The 10,113-nt window shown below is 65.2% G+C and overlaps 2 protein-coding genes across 4 annotated transcripts; both read left to right on the forward strand.

The window, feature by feature from the left end:
• The first annotated feature begins 261 nt into the window (after positions 1-261).
• On the forward strand, positions 262-5,060 carry SLC34A1 (solute carrier family 34 member 1). Of its 2 annotated transcripts, XM_054217358.1 has the most exons (13): positions 262-466; positions 639-755; positions 914-1,096; positions 1,548-1,676; positions 1,752-1,895; positions 2,006-2,117; positions 2,205-2,400; positions 2,742-2,837; positions 2,953-3,052; positions 3,299-3,466; positions 3,855-3,971; positions 4,137-4,261; positions 4,367-5,060. In XM_054217358.1, the coding sequence occupies exons 1-13, from the start codon at positions 262-264 to the stop codon at positions 4,919-4,921; spliced, it is 2,247 nt and encodes a 748-aa protein (XP_054073333.1). In that variant the 3' UTR covers positions 4,922-5,060. The 2 variants fall into 2 exon arrangements, with proteins under 2 accessions (XP_054073333.1, XP_054073334.1); XM_054217359.1 differs by lacking the exons at positions 262-466; positions 639-755 and having other exon boundaries at positions 974-1,096; positions 1,598-1,676.
• Positions 5,061-5,601: 541 nt separating this feature from the next.
• On the forward strand, positions 5,602-9,538 carry LOC128916178 (alpha-2Da adrenergic receptor-like). 2 transcript variants are annotated; one of them, XR_008468867.1, is made up of 2 exons: positions 5,671-7,007; positions 8,769-9,538. XR_008468867.1 is itself a non-coding variant. In XM_054217508.1 (1 exon), the coding sequence occupies exon 1, from the start codon at positions 5,875-5,877 to the stop codon at positions 6,901-6,903; it is 1,029 nt and encodes a 342-aa protein (XP_054073483.1). In that variant the 5' UTR covers positions 5,602-5,874; the 3' UTR covers positions 6,904-7,052. The 2 variants fall into 2 exon arrangements, 1 of the variants encoding a protein (XP_054073483.1); XM_054217508.1 differs by lacking the exon at positions 8,769-9,538 and having other exon boundaries at positions 5,602-7,052.
• Positions 9,539-10,113: the final 575 nt, after the last annotated feature.

Genomic DNA, 10,113 nt, shown 5'->3' on the forward strand with positions numbered 1-10,113 from the left:
AAGGATGGTGGATGTGTGCGTGGCCTCACCTCCAGTTTGGGACACCCCAGCAGCGCCAGCACCGAGCCCTTCTCCTCCTCCTCCTCTTCCTCTCATGCAGAGGGTGAAGCACCCAGCGCCAAGTGATGGAGAGCTGAGGCTGCTCCGGCATCACGCCCAGGGGCAATGCCGAGCCTCAGGCAGGCGAGGCGGGATGTGCCGGCGGCACGGTACCCCAGGGGCGCGTGCTCCATCCCGCCCCGGGGCCGCGGCTGACACGGGATGCTGCGGGGTTACCCATTAACTGCAGGAATTTCTGGGGAGGAGGTGAGCAGCGAGCGGAGGCGAGGGGCAACGCGGGGCTCCTTAGACTTTGCTCTTGGCGTGCGTATAAAGGGCCGTGGTGCCCTGCAGGCCACTTTGCTGGAGGGACGCGCGGATGTGGCATGTGGACACGGTGCTGCCCTGAGTGCCTGGCCAGCCCCAGGTGAGCAGGGCTCTGGGCAGGAGGGATCCCCTCCCCATGTCCCCTGGTCCCCTTGCGCGAGCTCGCTGGGATGTCACGGCAGCAGCCAGAGGTCCAGGGGACCATCGGGTGATGGGATGGTGCTCCTCGGTGGTCCCAGCCACCGTGGTGACGTGCAGCCACCTCTGCGCAGCCTCATCAGGAGCGATGCTGCCCTACCGGAGGGAGAGCCCATCCCTGCCCCGCTGCCCAGTGCGGGGAGGAAGGGTGGTGCACGGGCCCCAGTTCACCTACTGCCCCAGCCCCCCAGGTAGGTGCCCCCAGCCCTCCTCCTCCTCCTCCTCTTCCTCGCCCCGCCGGGCTCAGCTCTGCTTCTGGCCAGACCCTGGCCCAGGCGGTGCCTGGCTCTCCTCTGCAGGGGGTTCCCTGCGAGGATGGGGCTGTAACATGGGTGCCCCCTCTCCCCAGCTCTGCACCGGCTGCCGGGTGCCCACACCTGCCCCTTCACCGTCAGCGCGGTGCCTTGCCCTGACCATGGCTTCCCCTGCCCCGGCTCCCCGGGGCGCCTGGGCGAGGGCAGGGAGCGGTACGAGCTGGACGCGCTGCCCTGGCAGGGACCCCGGCTGGGCTTGGATGAGCTGCAGAAGCCAGGTGAGACCCACGGGTGGTGGGGACACAGCACCCGGGTTTGGGAGCACCCCAGAGATCTGCCAGAGGCACACAGGGGGGCTCTGGGGTGCCAGGACAGGGGGTACCAGGAGAGCCCCAGCTTTGTCCCCATGACTGGCAGCAATTCTTCCCCGCTGCCCCGCGGTGCCAATCCTCGCGCTGCCACCCCAGCTGCACCCCCAGCACAGCGGGCTGCCTGCCGGCGGGGGAGACCCTCAGCTCCCCATTGGCAGAGCCGAGGGGCAACAGGGGCGACTGGCACAAGGCGCTCCAGGGTGGGAGGAGATGGAGGGGACCCAGGGAGTGGTGGCACGGCTGGGGACACGAGCCCCGTCCCGCCAGGGGCATGGGAGGATGGTGTAGGGCTGCAGGAGCCTGGGGAGCTGGAGCCGTGCCATGGGCTGTGTTTAACACTCTCTCTTGTCCTGCACAGAGCTGGGGTGCTGGGCCAGGGTCCAGTCCATCTGTGTCTCCCTTCTCAAGGTGCCCCTGATGTTCGGGTTCCTGTATCTCTTCGTGTGCTCCCTGGACGTGCTCAGCTCTGCCTTCCAGCTGGCCGGAGGTAGGGTGGCGGGGACACCTGGGCAGCTGGTGGAACCCAACATACCAGCACGCTGCCGCTCACGCTGTCTTGCAGGAAAGGTGGCCGGGGACATCTTCAAGGACAACGCCATCCTCTCCAACCCAGTGGCCGGGCTGGTGGTGGGCATCCTGGTAACTGTGCTGGTGCAGAGCTCCTCCACCTCCACCTCCATCATTGTCAGCATGGTCTCCTCAGGGCGTGAGTGTGCCCACAGGGCTCCCGGGGACCTGAGGCTGCGGGACAGGGTGGCCAGATGGAGTCACCCTGAGCTGGGCCAAGTGGGGCTAGTGGGTCTTTCTCCCCCCCAGTGCTGGAGGTGCGCTCTGCCATCCCCATCATCATGGGCTCCAACATCGGCACCTCCGTCACCAACACCATTGTGGCCCTCATGCAGGCTGGTGACCGCAGTGAGTTCAAACGGTGAGAGCTGGTCAGGGCAGAGGGGACTCGGGGGGCCGGGGGCTGCTCCCAGGGGACCACCCCATGCCTACAGGCTCCTCCGCACAGGGCCTTCGCCGGTGCCACAGTCCACGACTGCTTCAACTGGCTGTCGGTGCTGGTGCTGCTGCCACTGGAGGTGGTGAGCGGGTACCTGCACCACGTCACCCGCCTGGTCGTGGCCACCTTCAACATCCGCAGTGGGAAGGATGCCCCCGACCTGCTGAAGATCATCACAGAGCCTTTCACCAAGCTCATCATCCAGGTCTCCTCAGCATGGTGTCCCCCAGGGTGGTATCCCCAGGCTGGTGGTGGTTCCCCAGCTTTTGTGTTCCCCATGCTGGCGGTAATGTCCCCAGCACTGGTGTCCCTTTGATGGTGGTCATGCCCAAGTATCTCTAGGCTGGCAGTGGTGTTCCCAGGCTGGTGGTGATCCCTCAGCATTGCTGTCCCGCTGTTGGTGGTGATGTCCCCAGCACTGGTGTCCCTCTGATGGTGGTTGTATAGAAGTGTCCCCAGGCTGCCAGTGGTGTCCCCATCCCAGTGAAGGTGTCCCCAAGCTGTGTCAGCCCCGAAGGGCCCTCTCCAACGTGTGTGTTTTTGCAGCTGGACAAGTCAGTGATCACGGGCATCGCAACGGGGGACGAGAGCCTGCGCAACCGGAGCCTCATCCGTGTCTGGTGTGGCCCCGCACCCCCACAGGTGAGGGGCCCGTGGCCCTGCTGGGGCCATCAAACAGTTCCACGGAGGGTGAGTGGTGGGCAGAGGCTGGCTGAAGACACTGTGGAGCTGGCTGCAGACCACCCTCTCCCTGCAGATGGCCGCTGTGGGGCTTGTGCCCCCCCTGAACTGCACGGCCCCTGGCCACTGCAGCACTAAGGGCATCGAGAGCCTCCACAACGTCACCAGGCAGAAGTGTGAGTAGGTGTGGGGGGCTTGGGCAGGGCTGGGGGGCACAGGGCATGGGGCTGGGGAGGTGCAGGCAGGGCTGGGGAGTTGTATGTGGGATGGAGAGCCGCTGGGCATGGGGCTGAAGTCATGATGTGGGGCAGGGCTGGGAGATGTTTAGGCTGGGGTCTGGGTGTGGGGCTGTCTGGAGGAAGCAGGTTTGTGAGCAGGGCTGGGCCAGCCCCAGCCCCTCGCCCAGCCGTGCTGTGGGGCAGGTGAGCATCTCTTCACCGACACGCCGCTGCCCGACCTGGCTGTGGGGCTGGTGCTGCTGGCCGGCTCCCTCATCGTGCTCTGCACCTGCCTCATCCTCCTGGTCAAAATCCTCAACTCCCTGCTCAAGGGGCAGGTGGCCAAAGCCATCCAGAAGGTGATCAACACTGGTGAGTGGGATGGGGACCACCATGGGATGAGTGGGATGGGACCCTGCCTGCCCCATGGCCACCCGTCCCCATCCACATCCCCACCTGCCATCCTCAGACCCATCCCTGGCTGCCCCTAACTCCCATCCCTACCTGACCCCCATGCCCCCTGCCTACCCCCAATCCCCACTCTGCTTATGGCTGTCAAGACCTCCTGGTGTCCACATCCTCTTTCCTGAGCCATTCCAGTCACCAGCCACCAGGCTGGCCCCATACCCACAGCCTGACCCCATACCCAGAGCCTGGCTCCCCAGCCCCCTCCCCAGCACCATGTAGGAGCTCTGGGTTGCTCCCAGCTAATGTGTCCACGCTCGTGTCCATGTCCGTGCCCATGGCCATGCCGTGGCAGACCTCCCACACCCGTTCAGCTGGCTCACTGGGTACTTCGCCATGGTGGTGGGTGCCGGGATGACCTTCGTGGTGCAGAGCAGCTCTGTCTTCACCTCGGCCATCACACCCCTGATCGGTGAGTGGTGGTCCTCTGGTCCCCTGCCATGTGCTGATCATCCCCCATGATGGCCCATGGGTGCTTGAGTGCTCAGAGGGGCAGGAGGAGCCATATCTCCTTGGGAGAGCGTGGGAATGGCATTAGTGAGGAGCGATGGGATGGGATGGGGTGCCTCTCCCACAGGCCTGGGGGTCATCAGCATTGAGCGTGCCTACCCACTGACCCTGGGCTCCAACATCGGCACCACCACCACCGCCATCCTCGCCGCCCTGGCCAGCCCCGGGGACAAGCTGGCCAGTTCCTTCCAGGTACGGGCATCCTGGGGCCAGGACTGGGCTGGAGCGGGGCACCGGGCAAGGCAGGGGCTGGGGGAAGCCCACGTGCTTGGCCTGATGGGGATGCCGTCCCTGCAGATTGCCCTCTGTCACTTCTTCTTCAATATCTCTGGCATCCTGCTGTGGTACCCGCTGCCCTTCACCCGCCTGCCCATCCGCATGGCCAAGGCGCTGGGCGAGCGCACGGCCAAGTACCGCTGGTTTGCCGTGCTGTACCTTATCGTCTGCTTCCTCCTGCTGCCCTCCCTCATCTTCGGCATCTCCATGGCAGGCTGGCGGGTGCTGGTGGGGGTGGGCGCGCCCTTCCTCAGCCTCCTCTTCTTCGTGGGGCTGGTGAACGCGCTGCAGGCACGCAGCCCCGGCCGCCTGCCCAAATGGCTGCAGACCTGGGACTTCCTCCCCGCCTGGATGCACTCGCTGCAGCCCCTCGACCGGCTCATCACCCGGGCCACCCTCTGCTGCACCGACCGCTGCCGCAGCCCTGAGGGCTGGGAGGAGCGCGAGGGCCCTCCCCGTGACAAGGCCAGGCTGGGGCTGGACAACCCCGCGCTCTCCTACCCCGAGGAGGTGCCTGGCCCCGCCATCCGGGTGGGCTCCCCTCGCCCGCCCCTGCACAGTGCCACCCGGCTCTAGCTGGCACCAGACGCCTGGGCCACTGCTCTCGTGGCCGCCCGGTTTTTGCCATCCCCGCTCAGCTGGTGTCTAATAAATGCCGAGCGCCCGCGCCCCAGGTGTGTGTCTCTTCACAGAGGCTCCTGCCCCTGCAAATCCTGCCCGAGGGCAGGTGCCCGATGCCCACCATTTTCCCCCGTGTCCAAACACCACCTCGTCCCCATATGGGGGCCCGGTGTTGGGGACACACCAAATGTGCTGCTGGTGCAGTGGGGGCACTCGCTGATGATGCCGCAGCTAAATCCTGCGGTTTGCAGCCAGCCTGTACCAACGTGCCACAGGGACCTGCTTCTTCCACCCGCCTCATCCCCGGAGGGCCGAGCCGGCAGGCTCCATGCTGCACCGCTGCGTGCCACAGCAATGTGTCGGTGCACCGGGCTCAGCCTGGGGCAGCCAGCGAGGTGCTGCAGTGCTGCCGGGCTGGGGCGCAGCGGGATGTCAGCTCAGCATGGTCAGGCAGTGTCCCTGGCCTGCCGGGTACCCCAACACCTGTGGCAGGAGCCCACCAGCCACGGCGACCCTGGCAGGAGCCCTTTAAGTGTTGGCAATAACCACTTCTCCCACCGCCCGCAGATGCTTGGGCTTCTGCCAGCGATATCAGCCCGTCCCTCCCTCCTTCCCGCCCGCCCTCCTCCCGGGCTGGGACCAGCGGAGCCTCCGGGGCTGCCGTGGGAGCCGCGCTGGGGCTCCTGGCACCACCGCTGCCCTTTGTGCCTGGCCGGGTGGCCACCGAGCCGGGACGATCTCCGCCTTGCCACCAGACCGGGTCAGTACGGGAGCAGTGGTGGCCAGGACAACCCCCGGGGACTCAGCGATGGCGGGGCTGCACCACGAGATGCGTCAGGGCCGGTGAGCAGGGTGCGCGGTGGGGGGCAGCCCCATGGGGCTTCGTCCACCTGAGGGGCTGGGACAGCATGGAGCCAGCCCGTGCCCTCCCCAACACCTCCGGTAATGGCAGCGGCACCGGCAGCGCCCCGCACTCGCCCGCAGCCACCGGGCTCATCCTGCTGGCCGCCCTGGCCGTCCTGCTGGCCACACTGGTGGGCAACGCGCTGGTGGTGGTGGCCATCTCCACCAGCCGGGCCCTGCGGGCTCCACAGAACCTCTTCCTGGTGTCCTTGGCCTCGGCGGACATCCTGGTGGCCATCCTCGTCCTGCCCTTCTCGCTGGCCAACGAGGTGATGGGCTACTGGTATTTCGGTGGCGTGTGGTGCAGCCTGTACCTGGCGCTGGACGTGCTGCTCTGCACCGCCTCCATCGGGCATCTCTGCGCCATCAGCCTCGACCGCTACTGGGCTGTCACCCGGGCAGCACGGTTCAACCTGCGCCGCAGCCCCGGGCGGGTGAAGGGGATGATCGGGGCGGTCTGGGCGGGGGCGGCCCTGGTGGCACTGCCACCGCTCCTGCGGGCCCGTCCAGGCAGCCGGGAATGCCAGCTGAGCCAGGAGACGTGGTACGTGCTGGCCTCCTGCGCCGCCTCCTTCTTCGCCCCCTGCCTCGTCATGGTCGCCGTCTACTGCCGCATCTACCACCTCACCGCCCGGCGGACGGCAGCCCTCCTCGCCGCCCGCGCCCCGTGCCCCGCTGGCACCGGCAAGAAGGGGCCGGAGGTCGGGATGCCGGGCTGGCGGCGCCGGAGCCAGAACCAGAGCATGTTGCTGTGCCGCCGGCGGCTGGTGCGGGCACGGGAGCGGCGCTTCACCGTCGTGCTGGCCGTGGTGATGGGGGCCTTCGTGCTGTGCTGGTTCCCCTTCTTCTTCACCTACAGCCTGGGGGCTGTCTGTGGGGAGGGCTGCCGCGTCTCCAAGCCCCTCTTCAGCTTCTTCTTCTGGATCGGCTACTGCAACAGCAGCCTCAACCCCCTCATCTACACCCTCTTCAACCGGGACTTCCGCGCCGCCTTCCGACGGCTCCTGGCCATCCCCTGCCAGCACCGCACGTAGGGTCCTGCTGGGACACCGGGGACGCAGCCTCCAGCCCCGCTTGCCGCTGGCAGCGCCCAGACCCACCGCGGACCCGGGACAGCAGTGCCGGTGTGCACCTCGAGGTACTTTTGGAAACGCGGGGTTGAATAAAATGAGGCCAAATTCTGTGCCCAGGGCTGGCGTCTGCCTCCTGGGAGCCCAGCAAGCAGCACCCATCTCCAGCACCCATTGTCACCCCAGCCTGCAGCATGGGTGACCCGCTGGCGCTGACAACGAGCCGTGGTAGCTCTGGAGAGCACCAGTCCTCCCTGCTGCCAGGTGAAACACAGCATCCTCTTGCGCAGGGGAGGACGGACCCCATGGGTGCTGGGGGGGACACAAAATCCCCCATGTAGCAGCATCATTGTCACCAGGCTGAGCTGGCCATGCCCCCACAGCAGCCCAGCCTGAGCCCTGTGCCTCTCTGCCAGGGTTGCCCCCTGCGTGTCAACAGCATGTAGCCATGCCGTGTCACGGGGGCTCCATGGGGGCACATATGTACTCCACGGTGGGGTACGAGGGGTGCGGGGATGAGGTGGGACACCCCAAGTCCTGCTCAGGGGCTTCACCGGGATCTTGCTACAGGCGGAAAAGGAGGAATGACATCCCGGTGGCAGAAAGGCCGTCCTCCCTTGGGAGAGCGTGGGAGATGGGGCTGCGTGGGAAGAGCAGCCCGAGGTGCGAGGGGCCATGGGGGCAACTGTGGGGCGAAGACCTGGGGGGCAGCCACATCGCCCTGGGGGCAGCAGCCGCCCCACGCCCGCCCTGCCCGGCTCCCAGCCCCGCTCCACACAGGCACCCGGGGGTCAGGGGCCGCTCCACTTCTCCAGCTTTGAGGCTCAAAATAGAAAATCTCAAAACATCGGACTTTCACTCGGCTAAAAACAGCCACTGGCGCCTGGGAGCCGGAGCCCAAGGAACGCTGGCTCCCCCCAACCCCCCCAGTCCCCGCCGGGGTGGGCACAACTCAGCCGTGGTGTCTGGGGGAGTGAAAGGGACGGGGGTACTCGCAGCGGTGAGGACCCCCGGGCCATCCACTGTGCCCCACTGGCCCTGTGCGCAGAGGGTCATGGCATGAGCTCTGGGACCGGCAGAGGCTGCCAGCAGGGACTGGGATGGGACGGGGGCCCAGCGCTGAGCCCCCGGAGGTGGCCAGCCCCAGCAGTTGGGGCCATGCTGGCACAATCTGCGGAAGGAGCTGCCCTATCACTGCCGCCTGGCTTCCCCTCCCGCGGCCGCCTTTCGCCTTTTCACAATTAAACAGCACTTTGCTTCTAAAAATACCCAGGGAGATGAGGGCGGCTGATGGGGACTCGGCCGGGGGAGAGGAGCTCTCGCCAAGGGGCACCAGCCCCTGGGGCAGCCCCACAGCGCCCTGGATCACACACCGTGTCCTCACCCTTGCCTGGCACCGCAGGGGCTGACCAGGGGACCAGGCACCTTCTCTCCTCCTGGGGCATGCGTGCATGGCTGCAGGATGCGGCAGGACAGGAGAGGCCGGGGACCAGCCAAAGTGGGGGCACACAGGGATCCCCCAGCTTGGGCAAGGTGCCCTGTTGCACCAGGGCAACATCTGAGTCACCAAAGGGAACTTCAAGCTGATGTCCGAAACATCAAATCCCGAGGGGTGGATGAGGTCTGGGAGCACCTGGTTCCCCCCTTCACGCCAGACACCACCAGGTGCTGGGGCGCTCCAGGGAGAGCCCCACCACCGACATCTCCCACCACATCGCCACGCAGCACATCGCTCTGTCCACGGCAGACGGGTCGAGCAGGTCGCTCTGTATCTCCACAGCAGCCATCGCCACTCCAAGTTTGCACAAAGTTTGTTTTATTCCCCACAGTGTGACCCTTATTCCTGCCCCGTTCACGAGCCGCCGTGACCGCGGTACCGCCGGCAAAGCGGCTCCCCTGGAAGCGCTGATTACTCCTGCCCAACTGCAGCACTTATGCTCGCCCACCTGGAATTGCATCCTGCGTTTTCAGGCTGTTTCTTCAATTTCTCAAGGTTATTTTAAATTACTCCCCTGATAGACCTGGGTTTGGAGCCCTCTCCCCCTCTCCAGCCATGTCCCCTCCACAGAGCTAAAAAGCAGAGTCACAGTTCCACCACCTGGGCTGCCATGGCTCTGCTGGGGACACCAGGACCCCTCGGGACACCCCATGGCTGATGACTTGCCAGCGGTGGGAACAGTGCTGCAAAATGCCAGCTGGGAGGAAACTGGAAGTAGCAACCTAAGGGTTAAGCGTGCAAATGCATGGAAACAAAGTCATCGCGTTTGAAGCTCAAAATAAGTATGTGCCACCTTTAAAAGGAAAGCAGCTCTAAAAGAAGAAAGCTCACAGCGTGAGCTCATCCCTCATGGCAGAGCGACACGGGAGATCACCTCCAAGGCATGGCAGGGCAAAGCATCCTCCTCCTCATTACCGCTGCGGGTTTGTAACCAGAAGATACAAGACCTGATCTCCAGTGGATGCTGAAGGGCACATCAGACCACAGTCAGTACCGACTGCACCGGCAATGAGTGCTTGGAATAATTTGTGTTATTATCAGCCTCTCTGCAGCCTGAGGACATGAACCCCCTCCCTCCTGCTCACCAGCATAGCCCAGCCGAGCGGTGCTCGGGGGCCCGGTCGCTCCCCACCACCAGGTTGCCATTGACAGAGGCCAGTGGAGGGACCTGCCCATCACCATGTGCTCCTCCATGCTCCAGCCACCACCAGCCTCGCACCCAGGGCAGGCCAGCCCCATTGCCACCGCACACAAGGCAGGAGGCATCACCCACGGGCTCCCGGAGGTGGGAGCCATTGGAAGGCAGAGGTGACACCCAAAAGCCAGAAGGAGCAGAAAGCCGGGCAGGCACAACTTGCTGATGGGTAAGAGGGTTAAGGAGCGGTTTTACACCCAGGAGAAGCAGGGACCTGGGCAGGTCATCTGCAGGGCTGACAGACCATCAAGGGGTGCTTGAGGAGGACAAAGGTCTGCAGAGAAATCAATGACTAATTAGCTGGGGAGCAGGGAGGGAGAGGTTCCCACAGCACAGCTTGTCTTCAGACAGGGTAAAGCTGCTGCTAATTGAAGTACCAGTAAACAAAGGGCTTTTAGAGCAAATCAATGGAGGGAAGAAGCCCGTAGGAGCAGCAAGAGCTTCAATACCAGAGTGGCACACCAGCAGTCACCGGAGTCAG

The sequence above is a fragment of the Rissa tridactyla genome, chromosome 11, assembly GCF_028500815.1.
Source record: "Rissa tridactyla isolate bRisTri1 chromosome 11, bRisTri1.patW.cur.20221130, whole genome shotgun sequence".
NCBI lineage: Eukaryota > Metazoa > Chordata > Aves > Charadriiformes > Laridae > Rissa > Rissa tridactyla.

Coding starts and splice junctions, on each gene's coding strand:
- LOC128916178 (XM_054217508.1), top strand. CDS start 5,875: ATGGAGCCAGCCCGTGCCCTCCCCAACACCTCCGGTAATGGCAGCGGC.
- SLC34A1 (XM_054217358.1), top strand. CDS start 262: ATGCTGCGGGGTTACCCATTAACTGCAGGAATTTCTGGGGAGGAGGTG. Junction 1,097..1,547: donor GGATGAGCTGCAGAAGCCAG/GTGAGACCCACG, acceptor TGTCCTGCACAG/AGCTGGGGTGCTGGGCCAGG. Junction 1,896..2,005: donor CAGCATGGTCTCCTCAGGGC/GTGAGTGTGCCC, acceptor TCTCCCCCCCAG/TGCTGGAGGTGCGCTCTGCC.